General features: G+C 34.3%; 1 protein-coding gene across 3 annotated transcripts in view; it reads right to left on the bottom strand.

The window, feature by feature from the left end:
• Window positions 1-21,510, bottom strand: part of Raph1 (Ras association (RalGDS/AF-6) and pleckstrin homology domains 1) — a 98,395-nt gene that overhangs the window by 44,832 nt on the left and 32,053 nt on the right. For 2 of the 3 annotated variants that reach the window (XM_071618878.1, XM_027942006.2), the window contains exons 2-4: window positions 8,776-8,895; window positions 4,684-4,789; window positions 3,407-3,912 (exon numbers count right to left, since the gene is read on the bottom strand). In XM_071618878.1, the coding sequence (XP_071474979.1) occupies window positions 3,407-3,912; window positions 4,684-4,789; window positions 8,776-8,895 (732 nt within the window). The remainder of the gene's footprint in view (window positions 1-3,406; window positions 3,913-4,683; window positions 4,790-8,775; window positions 8,896-21,510) is intronic. The other variant, XM_071618879.1, reaches the window with a different exon arrangement.

The following is a 21,510-nucleotide window of genomic DNA, read 5'->3' as shown; positions in this document are numbered from 1 at the left end:
GAACTGTGCCTTGGGGTACTCCATAGTCAAAGAGTTTATAGATATGAAGAAGTGACTAAGAAGAAATGGCAAATGAGGTAGTTCCACTCTTCCCAAATATTGCTTTTTTTTTTAAAAATAACAAATTCCAAGAAAACAATGGCGATTTTTGGAAGCTAGAAAGCATTTACCTGAGAGGTAACTAACTTAGCAGACCCAAGAAATATGAATGCTGAGCCAGCACTGAAGAAAAGCAAAGTAACACCTCAATTTGTATCATGTAACCTCAAAAATCCCCCAAAGTGACAGCAGAAGTGACAGTGGGACTAAAGCAGGAAGACCCTTTACTCGCCCATTGGCAGTGGTCTCAGTTGGCTGATAATCACTCACAGAAATCCAACAGACCTCTGCTTGGTATGGGTTTCACTCAATTCTGCAGAAAGAAAAAGAGAATGCTGGCATGCTAGCATTAAATACACCATCTTCAGAGGGAGTTCACACTACCCAGCGGGGGCCTTTTTTGAGTCCACAAATGACAGCTCCTCATAAAGGAGAGACTATGTGGGCAAATGCAAAAATCACACTGCTCGGAGAAACTTCATGCTCCATGGGAACCAGTAGAATCTTTTAACAGCCAATGAGGACAAGTTCCAGGGCCCCTCGGGGACATGTTCACGCTCATCGACAAGCGTTACACTGTACACCAGGAAGTCAAGTTCTGCATCTTCTCATAGGCTTATATGGTTCTTCACGGACAGTCTTCCTGGTATACCTACACTTAGTAATCAGGGGTCCATTTTGTAATAAACACTATTACCTGGAGACATTCTATACTTAATTGCAATCCAGTATGTTTCTAGGAGAGAACACCAAGAAAAGGAAAAACCCAAAAAAATTTTCATGAAAAATTAGGGCTCAGATCTCCTGTTAACTTTTTACCTAGAGCAGTGATTCTTAAATGGGGGTGATTTTGTCCTTCAGGGAACATTTTTAGTTGTTACAACTAGAGGGGAGTATGTACTACTGGCACCTGGACAGTAGAGGACAAGGATGCAGCTAAACATCCTATCATGACCAGGCAGGCCCTCACAAGAGAAAATGCCAATGGTGCTAATGGTTGAAAAACCCTGATCTAGAAAGATCAGATGAAGTTCATATACTGAACACTGAGGATCACCTCATGTCTAAACCCTTTTTTCTCTAAACACTAGCAGTGAGGCAGATGTCTTCTGTGCAGGAGACTGAAGAATCTTCTTTGCAGAAGGTTGCCACTCTGAAAAAACAAAAACTTAATAATCCTACAGACTACAAAAACAAAACAAACACCCCACTCCAAATAAACAAATAAAAAACACACAAAAAGAACAAACCAGAAACTAAATATGAAATTAACAGAACACTAAACTTGTTTGATGCAAGTGAGAGATTTAATCAACAGGGATAAAATTTAGAATTACAACAGTGATAAACACACAAAAATTTAATTATTTTATAAATCTAAAGATAATTATGAATTTTAGGGAAAGCAAAATGAGGTTTCAAAAAGGAGATGTAAGAGATTACAGTTTAAAAGCAAATTGCAAATACATAATCATAACAAAAACACTGAATAGTAACCCTATCAAAATATACTGCGAGAATGGAGGAACAGAAGTACAGGGAGTTGTCTAAAGACAGCTATATTCTCATTTTCCAGAGCAAGAAGTCAGCAGACAATACACACAATGGGAAAAGTCAGGAAATAGTGACGTAAGTGTGGATTTAATGGTAAGAAGTTAAATACTGTAAGAACTAGTTAAAATAGTAGGAAAGTGCTTATCTCTGGGAATAGAATATGATGTGTCAGTATAACAAGTTTTTTGTAACAAACCTCAAAGAGCTATTTGACTTTAAAATGTTCTTATAGAACTATTTAACTCTATGCATGGAAAACCAATTAAATTTTTTTTAAAAAAATGTATTTGCAAAAAATAAAAATAGTATTTGCTTTTGAGGATAACTAGATACATGGGTTTGGGATCTATAGAGCTGTCCCAATTTACTTGATTTGAATCAGAACAGAGCAGACCTCCCCCAAAAAAACCACATTAAATCAAGTTCCAGGCTTGTTAAACCACTTTTCTATCCCCTCTGGATGAGGCAAAAGAACAGGCCAGATGAGACTTTTAAGTTCTTTGCCTGCTTTATTCACCAAACCTTATTAAAAGTATTACATTAAACATTACACCATTGAATGCTAGTGTCCTTGCCCATGGATATCACTAGATATCATTTGAAGTATGTTTGCTGGGAGAGAGGGATTTTTCACTTTTTACTTCTTTTGTCCTTACATAGTTTGAACTTTTTTGAGTGTATTTTACAGACAGAAAGATAAACACATGTTAGAATATCCTTAATAATTAGTTTATAATCTGTCCTCATGCATCTTGACCCAATTCAACATACAAGATAAAGAGTAATAAAGAAAACATATCTGCAATAAAATATTGCTTAAATCTCAGTAGATGTATCTAAAAGACAAGAAAATGACAAGTAACTGGTGCTAATTATAATTTTTGAATATTATAAAGCAGAAACCAGTTTTCAAGTTCTCTATAGGTAATTAATATACCATGTAAAGTTTCATTTTAAATAAATGAAAGCATATTCTTTAGATCGATATGATTTCCTAACTTTCTCAGCAAGAAAACTCAAGTTTACCTCTAAACCACCATGATTCATGTTTCTTTTGTGCTCTACAGTACTAGAAAAAAGCTAGGCCCATGAACAAATATACTAGGAGTTACTCACTTATGTAAATTAATCTAATAAAATCAGCTAGGGAGAAAAAAATCAATAATGTCACATAATAAGCATAAATTTTAAATTTTTCTATAATTCCTTAAACAATATTTTACAAGATTTAACCTGTTGATTTCCTTCTTGCTTTTTGTTACTCTGTAACAGAACTGTGATCTTCTTGATAAAAAGAACTCAAAATAATGAATTCTCTTTCACCAAACTCGGCTTTTGTTAAACTTATCGTAAATCCACTACATCACACTGACTCTTTGATAATAAAATGGGGTAAACCATGAAAACTAAAATCTTAGAGAACTACAATGGGGATGAATGTTTTTCTTATGTCCTCATTTAAATACATATGTTGAAAAGCAATTATCAACTTAGTAAATATTAGTGGCTTTGGAAATCACATTTCAATATTTTTTAATTACATGAAATAACTGATATAAATTCAAGGACTTCAAAAGTCAAAGAATGAAAAAGAAGAAATTAAATGTTTTCAAAGTCATCTTTGTGACACAGCCATCACTGACAAGTTTTAAATGTAGAAGCATTAAGAAAGTTTAAACTTAATTTTTTAAAAAATAATTTCCCCTTTATTTAACTCTAAAATTCCAGGAAGAAAAAAGTTCCATCCATTTACCTCAGTAATTGGCTGCCCCTGAGATGTCAAATCCAGTTCTTGAGGGCGTGTCACTTTATCAATATCCAAAGAATCCATGCTGGAGGCTGCAGACGTGATGCTAGAACGTGAGGAGTTACTAATAGAGCGAACTTCAGCATCACTCACTGTGCCTGCTGATGCGGTTCTTCTGTGCTGATTAGTTACTAAGGGCTTAGTATCTTCTAGTAGAGATTGCTGAGCAGCCTCGTCCATGCTCAAGGAGGCCTGTTCTAATTGTGCAGTGATGTCATCTAGAGAGTAGTTAGCATGAGAAGGTTTAGTTATCCTATTAGATGAAGAAGATAATCCTTTCAAGGTGCCATGTTTTGATGTATGTCGGTTAGCAGGTAATTTCTGAGTAGTTTTTGTTTCTGTGACTTGACACTTACTATTTCCTGAACCAATACTGCTGAGCTCCTGCTCTATAGAGCAAAGATCGGCCATCAGGGCATCCAGATCAACAGTCTCTCCCTGATTCAGAGCTTCTGCAAAGAACACACATTTCCAGAACACGCTTAATCAGGATTTATACATTCCATTATAAATCAGTTAAATATGGGGGAAGAAGCAAAAGAATTCAACCCATTGGGTCTTAAGCTAAACAAAGTTTTGCCAATAGTTTGCTTGTTTTAAATTCCAAAAGAAATCATTAGAAGAAACTAGTCCATGTTTTAAGATCTCTAGTAATTGAGGGGAATAAAGTTAAAGTTCAAAGGCAAAAATCTTAACATTGTTCCGTGGTTTTACCCACATTCTCCATAATAACTTTTCACCACAGGTTTTAATAGGCTATTAATATGATTAATGCCCAGGTAAAGATGTTAATACCAAAAGAACTGGGGGCATAAAAAGGGAAGTTTTAAAAGTCTAAAAAATAATTACAGACTGGAATGTCAATAAACTTGACTAGGTAGAATATATCAAATAAAAGCCACAGGGGCTGATTTTAAAATTATTAATAAATAGTTTCATTGGATTTTAATCAAGTGAGAAAACAACAATGGAATTAAATATGCTGGGGGGTTCCATCTAAGTATGTATTTTGTCAATTACTAATAAATCAACTGGAATACTATTTTAGTTATGTTCTAGTCAGTCTTTTTTCTGTGATAATCTCAATTAGTAATACGCACAAATCAAGAAACATAGAACTTAGTAAGGTTACGCATAGTTTTTATATTTGGAATTGTCGCTGTATTATTCCCACATTATACAGGTTAATATACTATTTTACACTTTACTTAGTTACATCTTACCATTCAAGTTGTATATGGAGAAACGATAAGAAAAATTGGCCATGTTTGTTTCCTGGCGAAGAGGAGATCTTTTCACTGGTTCTATGGGTTTGTCAGAATCCAAAGTCTTTAAAAATAAAGTTTAATAAGTCATATTAAATTCAGGTTTCAATTACATAAAAAGATGAAAATTTTTTATGATTAAGTAAATTACTATATAATAATTAACTAAACCAAAGTTCTTCTAAGTATAGCCTTAAGAAAAAGTATAATTGGTTTTCACAGTATTTTCATTAGTTATTTCAATTTTTAGATATATGCTTACTTTGAGGGCACCTGAAAATTGAGACTATCATAGTTCAAAGTATTTTTTCAAATATATCAAGTTGTGACTGACCTAATTTTACATAAATTCACTATAAAGTAAGTTTGATATGTGAATACGGACACGGTAAGAACAGAAATGGAAAGGACTCGTGCAGAGAATTCTGTCATCTCTTTCCCTAGAGAGATATGTGTTTTTTTCCGCTCAGGATAGCTTCATTCTTTGGCCATGAATCACCCTAAAGATAAAGGTCAGTTCTGATCTCAAAATTGGTAAAACCTGAGACAGAAAAGCAATTACAACTTCAAAATGAGGGCAAACTACAACTCTGCTATTCTATCTGTACCAAAACAGCAATTATACCCACAATCAAGGGTATAAGGGTGACTTATAAGTTATCTCACCACTATTTTATGTAATTAAATCTGATTAATTAATTTACTTTTGGTGCTAGAGATTGAAGCCAGGCCTAGGTCTTCTCCATACTAAGCACATGCTCCACCACTGAGCCCCCAGTCCTCATCACCTTTTTTGTTTTAATATTTTTATTAGTTGTTGATGAAATTTCTTATTTTATTTATTTATTTATTTGTATGTGATGCTGAGAATCGAACCCAGTGCCTCACACATGATAGGCAAGCACTCTACCACTGAGCTACACCCCAGCCCCCCTCAACACCTTTTTAAAGAACACTTTATTTCCCTTTTTCCTTATTTCAACAATAAGGATACTTATAATAGGAAACTTCAGAAAAAGGGGAAAAGAAATTAGGCTTAGTGATATTTAAATCATTTGCATATATCAGAATCAGTTTTAAAATTTTTAGTCACTATGTAAATTAGATATAAGATATTCAAATTTTTAAAAAAGCATGGTTATTCTTTTTTTAAAAAAATATTTATTTTTTAGTTGTAGTTGGACACAATACCTTTATTTTGTTTATTTATTTTTATGTGGTGCTGAGAATCGAACCCAGGGCCTTGCATGTGTTAGGCAAGCATGCTACTTCGGAGCCACAACCCCAGCCCAATCATGGATTTAAATTAGAATACGTGGAGGGACCTTTCTGGCTTGTGACTCCAACCATATCAATGTTTATAACGGTTCAATTTACAATAGGTAAACTATGGAACCAGCCTAGGTGCCCTTCAACAGATGAATGAAAATGTGGTATACATACAGTGGAATACTACTCAGCCATAAAGAGAAATGAAATTATGGCATTTGCTGGTAAATGGATGGAACTGGAAACTATCATGCTAAGTGAAATAAACCAATCGAATGTTCCCTCCGATATGCAAATGCTAACTCAGAATAAGAGTTGCAGGGGGTGGGGGAGTTGACAGGGAAGAACAGAAGTACTTTGGATTAGATAAAGGGTAATGAAAGGAAGGGAGAGGGAATGGGAATAGGAAAGGTAGTAAAATAAATAGGATATACTTTCCTATGTGCATATATGATTACACAATCAATGTTATTCTACATCATGTATACCAGAAAAATGAGAAGTTATACTTCATATATGTAAAATATGTCAAAATACATTCCACTGTCATGTATAACTAATAAGAATAAATAAAACACACAAAGGACTAGGGATATGGCTCTTTGGTAAAGCACCTCTGGTACACAGTACCAAATAAATAGATTTGAATACTCTGTTACTCATTGATCTAAAGATAAGTTGAATCCATACAGATAGTGCCCATCCTACTTTAAAGCTATTAAATTAAGGAGATCCACAATCTCTTTAGTGCCTTATTTCACAGTTTCACAAAATAGTCAGAAAATTCTCCTTTAATCTCAAACTTAATTCTACTGCAGCAATTTAAGCCCTAATCCCTCTCCTCTTGGTGGAACTGGAGAATAAAAAGTAGCAAACATTTTTTGTAAGATACCTGGAGTATAAAGATTTACTAAAAGTCAATCTATTTACAAGTTTAAATGAATGGTCATTTATTGTAACTACCTGCTATGTCCATGGTGCTAGGGCAACAAAGGAAATAATAAGAAATACTCCTCAGTCTAAGAAATTGGTAATTTAGTAGGAGGACTATCAATCTTTTGGGGGCAGTCACTGAGAACTTAATTAAAGCTGTGAACCCTCTTTTAGAAAAACGCACAATACACAAAATTTTACAAACTATTTTAAGAATTACCTACTACTTAAAATTTAAACTTCATTTAATACAATGCTGAAAATACAGTTGATTATGCACACAGGTGACACTTTATAGTGAGAATTTTTAAATTTCAGTAAGAAATTTAAGGTTTTAGCCACTAAGTCAATTATTTCCTGAAAATTTCCATTAAAAAGCAATGTGTTAGCAGTTGAATTGAGTCACATTATGCAATAGTTTTAATCTATTTTCTAAAGACAGGTTTGTATGAAGAAAAGAACAACCATAGCATGTTTAGGAGCCATTCCTTTTTTGGTGAGTGGCTCTTTCCATTTACGTTAGGCAATTTAAAATATAGGGGAGAATACATGAGAACAAACCAGTAGAAATTTAGTTTACAGTGGGTCAGCATGGAGTTCCCACTCCACCTTTATTAGTTCTACAGATACCTAAATGTCTTTCTTTTTTCGCTCCCCTCTCAAGCAAGGACAAAACCCCACCTGATCAGGGACAAGACACATGTCAGCTGGCCCTTGCATAATTTTATTCATGCATGCTCATTTTTGTTTTCTCTCCTTTGCTTTTTTTTCTCCCCAGCAAAAACTACTTAACTTAGCCATCATCTCTATGCCAAAATTACCATCTTAAAAAAATTAAGGATTAAATAGAAATGGCTGACAATACAGACATAAAAGACATCCTAGGGTCAATAAACTATGAACTGCATAAGGATTAAAAGAAAAAGAGAGAGAGAGAGAAAAAAAAGGCAATATTCCAGGCAGTGTGGGTGGGGCTTACTTCTGATCAAAAGATAAGCGAATGTCCCAAGAAAATCATTAGTAGGATTGAACAGTCTCCCAAACTCTCAATTATTAACAAATCATGGTCACAGGCATCTGATTTTCAAAATGATCTACAGTACAGAAATAAGTTAATATTTTATGTTTCTACTGTACCAATGAGTACTGTACCATTAGCTAAAGAACCTCATACTTATGTATTCCCAAAGATATCACTTAAGGATAAATGTTATTCTAATTTTATCACTGCCACAAAATTAAATTTATTTTAATAAACCATCATCATATATTGAATACAATGTATTACATAGGGCAGTAAAAACTAACATTTTGTTTTTAAGTGTCCTGTGTTAGATTACAGAATAAGGTTATTATTATTTTTAAACCCATAATCCAATAAAACAAAAGGTAACCACTCTTTAAAATGCACCATGAAATGGAATTTTGTCAGTATTCTAGAAACAAGTAATAGAAAATACTGACATGCAAGGAAATTATGCTGTAAAATGTACTTAAATTTACTAATTTATTAAATAGAATTTTGCTAAAATTTGAACTTTTAAATTTTAGGCTTTGAAACTTTTTATTTTAAATTAGCAACCTTAAACACATGAAAAAGTATTAGGTAATTCCTCTAGTTAAACAGATGCTGTCATAATTTTTTTTTTAATCTTTAGAGTAATCATAGGAGATACTACCTTGTGTTATGGAGTTATTATTTATTCATTTGTTAATGTGTTGGGCATTTTTCCTTTCTAGCTGTAGAAAGTTTAACCTGTACTCATATCCTTATGTCTGCACATTAAACTTTTACCATGCAGTGATAACTTCAAATCCTCAACCAGTTTTTCAAGTACTACTTCTAACCTGAGTGAGTTTGTCCAGTTCCCCAAGCCAGGCTCCAAACATTTTGTCCAGGTCCTGGTCTTCCTTGTCACTGTCTTCTTCAGCACCATGGTCAATTTCTTCATCTGAAAGCTGCTCCATCTGAAATACAGACATTTGTGTTGAATGAAAAGTTATAAATGTAACTTGTGGTATGTGCTCTGATATATAGTACAACTCTCTGGTATCAAACTTCAAAACCATAAATTATATTATTTTTTAAAACTAGAAGTCATTAATGGAGACAGTGTTGAAATTTTTAGGATTTTTAATGTTTTTTTGAATTTGTTTATTTGTTCTAATTAGTTATATATGACAGCAGAATGCACTCCAACAGATCATACATAAATGGAGTATAACTTTTCATTCTTCTGGTTGTACATGATGTAGAATCACAGCAGTTGTGGAATCATATAGGTACATAGGGTAATAATGTCTGATTCATTCGACTATCCTTCCTACTCCTATATCCCCTTCACTCCCTCCACTCCCCTCTGCCTAATTCAAAGTACCTCTATTTTTCCCTAGCCACCCCCTTATTATGAATTAGCATCTGCATATCAGAGAAAATATTCAGCCTTTGTTTTGGGGGATTGGCTTATTTCACTTAGCAAGATATTCCCCAGCTCCACCCAGTCAGAATGGCAATTATCAAGAATACAAGCAACAATAAATGTTGGTGAGGATGAATGAAAAATAACTCATTATGGAGAGCAATATGGCAATTACTCAGAAAACTTGGACTAGAACCACCATTTGACCCAGCTATCCAACTATCCAACTCCTCAGTTTATACCCAAAGGACTTAAAATCAGCATAATACAGTGACACAGCCACATCAATGATCAAAGCACTCAATTCACAATAGCCAAACTATGGAACCAACCTAGAAACCCTTCAACAAATGAATGGATAAAGAAAATGTGGTATATATACACAATGAAATTTTTAGGATATAGTTTAAGAAAGAGAGTATCTTCCATTGCCAAAGTAGAAACCAAACAAACAACAACAACAAAAAAAAAAACACCTCTGTGATCCTTATGAAAATTACCTGATAAGGTTTTATGAAATTGAATATTTAATTTATTTCACTATATAAAATTTGCAGAAAAATTCAAATGTTTAAAATTAAGACAAATTGATATAGTTCTAAAGATGTTGAAAATCAGATCAAATAAATTCCTTAGGCCTAAGATTGGGAAGGGCCACAGCTCCTCAACAACCTTATTAGAAACTAATAATCCCTACTTCTTAATCTTTCACCCTAATTATATATAAATTAGGGCATTCCACTCTGGAAAATGGAAGATGAATCTACCAATTCTTTTTTTTTTAACATATTCTTTAAATTATTTTTTAGTTGTAGATGAACACAGTATCTTTATTTCTTTTTATCTGGTGCTGAAGATCGAACCCAGTGCCTCACATGCGTGAGACAAACTGCTCTACCACTGAGCTAAAGCCTAAGCCCCAGATCTACCAATTCTTTAATTCATAAATTCGGCTCTTAAGGAGATTTCGGTTTTCATAATTCATTTGTGACAATATTATTTCTAAGATTTTTATTTCTTAGAGAATAATTTAAAAACCAATCTCAATAGAAACCTGAGATCAAAGCTCATTAAGTGGTTTACCTATAAAAAACACAAAATGTTAATGAAAAGAAAATCTCATCTAACCAGATGACTTAATTACTCAAATAATATTTGCTAGTTTGAGAACAGAGCTATAGAAATACCAGTCTTCATAATGAGGGTCAACAAGCAACAGAATAATAGTCAACTTCCTCTTTTTCCCTAGGAAAATCTTCAAAACTAAACACTGGGGCTGAGTTATAGCTTAGTGATAGACCACTTGCCTAACATGTGTGAGGTTCTGAGTTCTAAGCCCACTTACCACATTAAAATAAATAAATAAAATAAAGATATTGTGTCCATCTACAGCTAAATTAAAAACAAAAACAAACAAACACTAAACACACTGAAATAACCCAGAAGCTAAAACGTTCTAGGAAGAATTCTGCTTGAAAATAATAGCATTTATGTACTTAATTACATTTTATATTTCTAAGTACATTTAAAATAACTGGGTCTGCAGTACTGCCACCAAACAGATGATGCTGTCACTCAGGGCAGAGACAGCAGCTTCAGAATCTTTAATGAATATTTTAGGCAACAATACATAAAGCACAGTATTTTTGGAGACAATATCTCCACTGTAAAAAATCTGGTCACACAATAGAATATCCATCCAGGTGACCTTAATCAGAAAAATAAGTGGTGTATGAACATACTAACAGCATGAGGAAGTTACAGTAAAAGGAGGAAGGGAAAGAACATTAGTCATAGACCTCCATGAATCAGACATTATGACAGGTACCATCATTCCTATTTTACAAATGTGGAAAGCAGATCAGAGAGGGTAATGAGCTCTGGGTGTTCTTGGAGAAGAACTTAGGATGGCACCACAGGTCCTGTGTTGTAACAACACCTACAATCTCAGTCACTTTACAAATGGGGTTCCCACAAGATTTCATTTAACCAGAGAGTTCCTGTTTTTAATATAAAAAGGTTTAAAGCCTACACTTCTTTTGTGACCACACACTATAATTACTGATAAGGAAAAGGCTATTCTGGGAAAAATAAAACAATAGGAAAACATTTTTATAAAGCAAATATAAAGTAATTAAAAATGAATGTGAATGGTTTAGATTATTATGGAGCCAACAGAACTACAGGCTACACATGCAAGTCTAATGTTGGAGTTTCAAAATCCCTTTAAATATTTTCACTTATAGTTTTTTTAAAAAAATCTAGATTACTACATAGTCAAATAGAAGAAAATATATCTAGTGAACGACGACAATGAGCCATAGAATAAGTGGAAATTTTGACGTAACTGCAGTCACCATATAGTTATTATTCCTAGTTCTGTTCCTTTTTGAATTTTGTCAACACATGAATTATTTTACAAAAAATAACTTAAGAAACTTATTCAGAGACTTTGTTATGAAAAAGTTAGGTCCTAATAGTGTTTGCCTGCCACACACAAGGCACTGTGTTTGATCCCCAGCACTATGGGAAAAGGAAAGGAAAGGTGGGCTAGGGAAGATTTTGATCCTACAACATTTCTTAAAGAATTTGCCTTGTAAAATACTCTCCAGAAGCTGATGCAGATGATCCTTACTCTCCCATCCCCAACACGGAATCTTCTATTTACTATCCCCACCAAGTCTTTTTATAGCCTCTGCACAGTCTACAAGCAGCAAATCTGGTAGGGAAATTCATTCTTGCCTGCCAATTTCTTGACACCCACATCCTACCCCTCTCAAGAATCAGCTGTAATTGCTACAAATCACCAATTAAATCACAATTCTAAATCTAAATTTTCCCAAACATAATGTCCCTACTAGAAACAGTGACATTAGAAAATAAGCCAACAGTTAACTGCTTTTTCAGAGGGTAAAAAATAAGTCTTTTTTCAAAACCATTTGATTTTTAAAAATGGATGGATAACAACATTATGCCTTTCCTTAATGATATCCAAATAGGCCCACAGAAACTATAATGCATACTACAACAAATCCTACTAAACCACTCTATGATTTTTAGATTAGGTTCTAGGGGATATACTATAGTCTCACTTCAATTCCCTGCTCCATTATACATGACAGAAACCACATCCCTCCCCCAAGAGTAAAAATACCTTACCACAAAGGAGAAGGTATATTCCCCCAAATATAGACTTACTAAAGTGAGAATAAAATCCAAAGTCACTGGCAGGTGGACAAAGTGCTGTGAGATCCTAACCTTCAGCACCCTCTCTTTCCACCATCCCCTGCATTAGCAGGCACAGTGTGCTACTTACTGCGCACTGGAATAAACAGACTTGCTCCAACCTCCAACCTTTGCAGTGCCTGGAACTCTTGCCTTCAGATATCTATATGGCTGGTGGACTTGCTTCACTCTGTTCACTGCTTACAAGAGTATCCTATCAAAATAGTACCCTCATCCTTGTTACTTTCTGTCCCTTGTATGATTTTTATTTTCTTCACAGCACTTATCACCATCTGTCACGTTTATAATTTCTCTTCCCCCACTAGAAGGAAAGCTCCATAAGAGGAGGTGCTTTGGTTTCATTCTGTATCCACAATGTTTGGAATGGTGCCTGGCTCACAGCAGTGTCATTAAATATCTGCTGAATGGAAGAATCACAGTGTGTGAGTGTGTGTGTGTGTGTGTGTGTGTGTGTGTAATATATTAATCAACATTAATAGAGTGCTGTTCTTCACAAGAACATCTCATTTAATCTCCCACTAACTCTCTAAGACAACTGCTACTCATTTATAAATGAAGACTATTAGGCTAAGAGAACTTAGGTAATTTTTCCTGAGATTCACATGCACTACATGACAGTATGAGAATTTGAACCCAAGTGTATGACTTATTCTATTGTGCTTTTAGTGGCCATCATGTACACAAACAAATTTAAGAAGAGTACACTTTAAAAAAAAAAATCTCATTTTTATTAATTCATTTACTGAGCAGCTACCACATGCCAGGCACTATTCTAGGTACTAAGAATAGAATGGTGACACAAGTCATGTAAAGTTATTTCCCTAATGGATCCTTATCCTACTGACATGAAGAATAAAGGGAAGTCAGCTACTGAAGATTTAGGAGAAGAAGGGCAGCAAAAATAGTAATGAGAAGACCAAAGGAGGAATAATAAGCCAGGTATATTCAAAGGAAAGAGAGACTACTCTGTGGTGGAGCCCAGTGATTTTAAGAATGGGAAGTAGGATCTGAAGTTAGAGACACAGACAGGTAAAAGAGCACCTATAGCCTTGCAAGCCTAGTAAATTATTAGAATACCTATATGTAAAAAAAACAAAAACAAAAACAAAACCTCTAAGTATAATTCCTTACTTTATTCCAAATTCAAGCAGGGTCTTGGTAAAAATGGCATTAATAGTTTTTATTTATGGGAAGTGGGGGATCAGGGATTGAACCCAGGGTAGTTTACCACTGAGCTACAGCCCCAGTCCTTTTCTATTCAGAGAAAGGGTCTTGTTAGATTGCTTAGGGCTTTATGAGCTGCTGACACTGGCTTCAAATCTGCAATTCTCCTGTCTCAGCCTCTGAGGTGCTGGAATTACAGACATGTGTCATTGCATCCAGGGCATTAATGCTTTTTATAAAGGAGCATTCTAACTGCTCTATGGTGAACAAACTCTAAGGGGGGAAACCTAGACCAGTAGCTATTGCAGTGGTAAAGGTGAAAAATCTCATAAAGGCCTCAACTACTGAATGGAGATGAAGGTGATGATGATGAAAGCAATTAGTATTTATTAAGTATATCCGGACCAAGCACCTTTCCAAGTGTTTCATATTTATTCATTTGATAGCTTATATTTATTAATTTACTTAGTCCTTACAATAATACCACAAAGTAGATAGATTTAACCTCATTTACTAAGGAAACAAACAGAAAAGTTACAAAGCTGGCCTAAAGCTGTGGCTGCACATCTAGAACTCAAATGTAGACAGGCCCATGCTCTTAACTATTGTATATCATTTCTTTACGAGTTGAAAACGAAGTATGCAGCCAAACTCAAGATATATTTTGGTAATAAAGGAACTTAATTAAAGACTTCCCTTGATCAAAGAGTCTACACTGGGAAGAGCAGATGAGAGAAATCAAGGATAATTCCTTGATTTCTAGTTTTAACAACTGAGTGAATAGTGACAGAATTTACTAAGACTAGTGAACAGCAGGTGAGTAGAGGGTGGTTTGTTCTGAAAATAAGCATGGAGATGCCCAGCAGATATCAGTAAGGAAGGATAAAGATTGACTTAATGAGAAGTTTCACCTGAATATTATTTCAAAACCATGTTTATCATAGAAAATCAAAAAATACAACTAATAATGATGTCACTAATATTTAAACCAACTACTGTCCTGGAATAAAAAAAAGAAATAATGGTGGAGTGGTCTACCACTGCCAACACTGATTGGTTTCATTTTGACAGTAACAGTAAATAACTGCTCAAACTTGTATACAGTAGGCTCCACTACCCATAAGGAAACTGTTTAGTATTACTCAGTATGAAAAATATTATTCCTGTCAAATTTTCCATGAAGTTAAGTATTAGAGTCTATTTTCTAATAACCTTCCTTTCAGGAGATATTTTAGTCTACTATACAATTTCCTCATTTGGAGGGAATGGAGATTCCTTATCAAAAAGCAGGGCTTACAGTACCAAAAACCCAAAAGCCAAATGTTTTCTCTGATAAGTGGATGCTAATATATAATGGGGGGGGGGGGGTTGAGAGGAGGAGCTTTGGATTGGGCAAAAGGGAGGATTAGGAGAGGAGGGGACACAGGGGTAAGAGAGATAGTGGAATGAGATGGACATCATTACCATAGGTACACATATGATTGCACGAATGGTGTGATACTCTACTTCATGTACAGAGAAGTGAAAAATTGTGCTCCATTTGTGTATAATGATTCAAAGAGCATTCTGCTGTCATGTATAACTGATTAGAACAAATTTTTAAAAGCTGAGCTTAGATTAGGACTTAAGAGTCTGGTTAAATGTATTCTAAGTAGCGCAAACTAAAGAACAAAGGAGAAAGTGTGTTTGTGAGAATGTCATGAGACCTTCTCAAATAAGACAAAGTGGGAAGAGTAACATTTAAAAAGTGAAGAACTAAGGCAGGACCGGTCAGACTGGACCAAGAAAGCCAAGCCTTTTTGTCCCTGAAGGCAACTGGATTCTTAAACATGAAAATGAAGGGGGAAAGGGAAGAAAGGTATTTAGTCAGAGGGCAAGTGACTGCCTTTTAAGAGTTTTTAAGAGAAAGGAAAGCCCATCAGACAGCTACTGTTGATATTAGGTAGAGGGAAACTGAAATCCTAGGAGGAAATACAACTTACATGAGCTGGAGCTCTAGCTCAGTGATAGAGTGCTTGCCTACCATGTGTAAGGCACTGGGTTTGATCCTCAGTACCACATATAAATAAAATAAAGGTACTGTGTCCATCTACAACTAAAAATATTTTTTTTTAAATACTACTTATATACAAGTCACATCCATATGAAGTGGCAAGAAAAATTCATGGCATATAGTACATCTTACTTATTTACACAACTCTTTGGTCTGTTAATGTTTTTTAAATTGTTTTTTTACAAAAATAAGTATAATTAAAATCACATGAAAACTTTCAGGATTCAGGAGAGCAGAGTTGTCCTTTAGAGCATTTCTCTGAGTCTAGCAGGCGCAAATGTTCCAAAAAGGCATGAGAAGCTTCAATTTCATTTAACATTTATGGTATGTCTTATATGTGTGCCAGGCACTTGGAGGAACAGAGATGAACATGATGGCCTCTGTCCTCAAGCTATACATAATCTAGTAGGGGACAGACAAGAAAATCAATAATGATGAAACACTGTTAAAGGAGATAAAAAAAAAAAAAAAAACCTTCACTTAATATTGCCTCTTTTATTAAAGCATTATAATTGTACATAGTATGTGGGTTCATTTTGACAAAATCATACATGCAAGGAATTATTTTTGTGTTACTGAGGATTGAACTTAGGAGTACTTTACCACTGAACTATACCTCTAGCCCTTTCTTTGAGATATGATCTAACTAAATTGCCCAAGTTGGCCTTGAACTTGCTATCTTCTAGCTTCAGCCTCCTGAATTGCTGGGATTGGCATGTGCCACCATGCCCAGCTTTAAAGTCAGTTTTTAAATGGTCTGCTCAAGATGTTAAGAAAATGGGACATTTTTAAACAAGCTCTCATCAGTACTGCTTATGTTCACCTAAGTTTGACAACTGAAATATAAATAACTGTGTTGTGTTACAATTACTGGGAAGCTTATAAGATAATAAGTAATGCAGTTTTGTGTAACCACAATTAAGTTAAGGGCAGAACTATAAAGAGTAATATTCAAACCATAAAGAAATCAAGCAGCCGTGGGGTCCCAAATTTATTTCTTCTCTATCACCATAGTCACATGCTTCGTCTGAGTTATTCATTCAAAAATTTGTTCTTTAATTCCAGTTGTTTCATCATCTTCCTCACAAAAATTTAAATACCTCCTATACTACTCCAATACGATTTTTAAAAAAGAAAAAACACAATAGAGAAAGGGTCTGTTTGTGAAGATTTCCGTGTTTAAGAAGTGCCCCCAACTGTGCAAAGTATAACTCCTGCAAACTAAAAGCAAGAGGAAGGAAATCTAAATCAGATTAAAGAAACAATATGGGAAAAAAAAAAAAAAAACTGTGTTAAATTTAGTAAGGCACCAAAGAGGAAGAGGACCCATCAAGAGGAGGAGGAAGGAAGTTAAAGCAAAGAAGGAAAAGGAGAGAAATAGTACACATACAATGTAAAATGGACTGAGAATTGTTGGGGTTGGTAGGCTATTAACTGCTTTATCAGAATGGGGCAATGCCTGATGTGTTTGATTTGCTTCTCTCTTCATCTAAAACTATATTAGCACAGGATCTTCAGTTCTGCTGTGCACTAAGTACTATCATTTGTAGAGTGCCCAAATGGAAACTGGAAATTTAACAGTTTAAGAAGCTTCAAAATTAATTTTACCCAAATTTTAAATTTTCTATCTCCCAGTATGCTCCTTTTCATATTTGTGTTCTACACATACATGGGATTATTTTCCTAAGGATCATATTCCTTTGTGTGCCTATACTTTAAGATCATTTCTTCTGTTCTTAATTTATAAAGCAGATGAATTTTTTTAAAAATCGAAAGTTGCTTTTGTATATCCATCACCAGTGAAATTGCCTCTGCAGGTTGAGTGGCCCTCAACAGAAAATTCCCAGTTCTATTTCATGTCCAACACTTAAAAAAAAAAAAGCCAAGCTGGTCATGGTGGTGAGCATCTGTAGTCAAGACTGAGACAGGAGGATGGTAACAAGCCCAGGAGTTTGAAAACAGCCTGGATAACACAGTGACTCTGTCCCAAAACAAAACAATCACCACTACCACCACCACCACCACCAAAACTTCATCTATAAGTAGCAGTATGACAAGCACTGTGCAGGACCCAAGAAGAGCAAAAAAACCTCCATAAATTAAAAGAATATTAATACTAACTGCAGGAGGGATGGTAAACATAGAAACTTTTCGATTTACAAATTCTCCAGGAACCAAACTTTTTTCCTGTGGCTATGCATGAAGCAAATTCAAAGGAAGCCATGCTCTCCTAAGTGTTAAGGGACTAAAACAGAAGCAAAGCACTACGTTGCTCAAAGGCTTCACAGAGCAACATCAGAGTTAACTGGCTACTAGGGATTTTGCATGGACTGCTTGGTTCTCCAGGAGTGAGCTGATACCTGAAATGCAATTTTGTAAAGTTGCCAGATGGAACCGAATCTACAAGTAGAATTGGTGTAGTATTCTTGGGCCAAACCACAATGATATCCTCCTCATTCAGAAGAAAAAGAAATCATGTTCTAGGGGAGATGATTTAGAGTTTTACGCCTTCCCTTTTATTTCTGACAACCTAAGATACAAATAACAATTCTCTTCATTATTATTTACATTACCTGTAAGATAATTAAAGATCACATAAAGAAGCATAAAAACAAAGAACTACTTTAACAGTTGAGGTGTAATGCCTAAGAGATGCAAGTCAAATTGAAGGCAATATAGTTAATTTAATTTTCTATTTATCAAGCACTTAAATGTACCCCTTAGAAAAGGAGTCCACTTTGATGAACCATATTTTCATGAGAATAAGCATTCCTTAAGTTACACTAGATTTTCATAAAATGAGATATTTTTAATCTCTTAAACACCAAACAAGAAATCCTTATCTGTAGTTGAAAAACCAATCTTAGTTCAATGTTCTACAAGAAACTCCTAACATTCCTATTTAAAAAGTTCTAATACTCAATCCTATAATTACCTATTATACAATATATCATAAACCATTATCTGAAACAACTAAAAAAATTAAATTGGAAAAAACAAAAATGAAGAATCATTTGTATTAGATTTTTAGTTACCAGTATAAACTGAAGGTTTCAAACAGATGGTGGTAAAGAGAAAGAGAGAGAGAGAGAGATGTATGTGTATGTGTGTTTGCCCACTATAAAGTCCTAGTAGCAATAATACCCCAGTAGCAATCATCACAGTTAGTTCCCCATTTTTGATTCCTAAACATACACTCTGCACAAAAAGGAACCAGAGATGCTTGGACTAATGATTTAAGGATTGGTGCAAGGGAAAAAATAAGATGAGCCCTATAACATCTTGTGCCAGAAAGTACTCAATTAATGATAGACAGTGGTCAAATGGAGACAGGGGCCAGCCTGACGGGGATCCCAGAGGCCTATCTGGGACAAGTTAAGTATCAAAATAAATTATGACAGAAACAAACTAATAATTCCTTAAGAATTGATATAGATGAAATGACAGAAAAATTACCATTTTGCAACCACTGTCATAGTAGCTAAGGATTTAAAAGTAATTCTTTTAAGTTTTTTTTTTAAATCAAGGCAGGAATCATCAAAAGATACTAAAACTGGTGGGTGCAAATTTGCTGAGATTATTTAAACACTCTCAATATATCTCCAGACAAATTACTGGAAAGACACTACTTTAACCAAGTGATTACAACATCACCAATAAGGAGGCAAACCAACATCATATGACTACTGTTATGATGCCTTGAGGACGCATCTTTCCGTAATACCCCTGCCAAAAATGTATTATCTGAATCAAATCATCAAGACATTTTTTACAAAGTAATTGGTGTATAGCTTTCAAAAAAGCTGAGGGAATGTTCCATATTTAAGGGAACTTCAACATGAAAACTAAATGCAATGCTTAATCCTGGACTGGATCCTGGACCCAGGAAAATATACAGGCATAAAGGATAACACTGGAATAAATGACAAAATTTAATTATGGACAATGGATTAGATCATAGTGTTGATTTTGGCAATTTCCAACAGTTATCTGAAAGAATATCTTTGATCTTAGATATACTAGAAATTTTGTCGAAAAGGAGCATAATGTCTGGAAATTATTCTCATATTACTCGGGAAAAAGGTAAGTGTGTGTATGTGTGCAGGGTGTGTAGTAAAATATAAACATTAGGAAAACCTGAATAAAGAAATATTGAAACTGTTTGCAATCTTTCTACAACTTTTCTGTATGTTTGAAATTATACTGAAATAAGGGAGAAAGTGGGAAGGGGAAATTTAGAGAAGGATAAGCAATCTCTGCCTTCAGGAAGTTGAAGATTGGTTAGAAAATACATCATTTAAGTTAACAAATCATTTAAAATTCCAAAGTACCTAAATGGAAAAGAATAAAACAGACTATAAAACATTTTAACCAAATTAAACATATAGTACAGTCTAAGAATATTGAAAAATAATTATGTATTTCTCCAATGTGTTTTTATATTATGTATTCATGTTATTTTTCTTTCTTTCTTTCTTTTTTTTTAATTTTTTGGATACTAAGGATTGAACTCAGGGGCATTCCACCACTGAACCACATCCTAGCCCTTTTTGTATTTATTATTTAGAGATAGGGTCTTACTGAGGTGCTCAGCACCTTGCGGTTGCAGACGGGGGCTTTGAACTCTCGATCCTCAGGTTATCTTTCTTAAGGTGTATTGTCCTGGCTTATTCAGTTAACTTTCCAAGCATATTCTGGTCATCATAAAAATTAGTTTCATTTAATGCAAATAAAATTTAGTGTCTTAGAAAAACAACAGCTCACACAGAATAAAGAGTAATTTCTAACCTTCACATGAAAAAAGAAAACACTTAAGTAATTTTAAAAAGTTGATCACTGTCACAAGTAGATCAGGAAGAAATCTGTTCCAAATCAAAGGCTAGTAGCATTCAACCCAATAAGCATAAGCTAAACACAAACTTCAAGATGGGGTTTTTTTAGAAGATGTTTTGCTTTTCTAAATTTTGTTACTATAAGAAAAGGAGTAAAAGAGTAGAACACTGATAGGTTACATTATTCATTAACATATATGTCCTAACCTCTTGCCATCATTCAGAGGATAGTACCAGAGTTGATCAAATATCCCTCACTTTATAAAGCTTTTGGGTGTCTACTTTGTTTCATTCATTTCATAAATATAAAGTTCCTTGGAAAGACATTTTACAACTCATTACTGATTCAATACCGTCCCCTATATAATCAACTGATCATCAAAATAAAAGTTGCACTGTTAAAACTAATCATCATAGAGCAATTAAGCAACATGTGTGCCAGGAGATGCAACTTTTTTTTTTTTTTTTTTTATTTCATGCCTTCCTTTGTACTTATTAAATGATCACTAACTTGGTTAAGATCTACACTACAGAGCCCTCAGATTACTCTAGCAACTTCTATCACTGTCAGACTAGAGACTATTCATGTCATGATTCTGTTCAAACACCCAAATGAGTTCCCTTTGACTTTCTGAATTGAGTTTTCTGAACTAAGTAAGAATTCTTTTATCAAATGATTTCAGACCCTAACATGGGTCTGAAACCCTAGAATTTCAACCTTATTCTTCAAAAATAAGTCATGGATATTGAATATTTTTTCATATATTTGTTGATCAAATGTATGTCTTCTTCTGAGAAGTGTCTGTTCATATCCTTAGCTCATTTATTGATTGGGTTGTTGTTTTGTTTTTTTGTGGTGCTGGGGATT

Source organism: Marmota flaviventris, chromosome 11, assembly GCF_047511675.1.
Source record: "Marmota flaviventris isolate mMarFla1 chromosome 11, mMarFla1.hap1, whole genome shotgun sequence".
Taxonomy (NCBI): domain Eukaryota; kingdom Metazoa; phylum Chordata; class Mammalia; order Rodentia; family Sciuridae; genus Marmota; species Marmota flaviventris.
The sequence above is the reverse complement of the archived record's forward strand: the minus strand, read 5'-3'. Positions and strand labels throughout refer to the sequence as shown.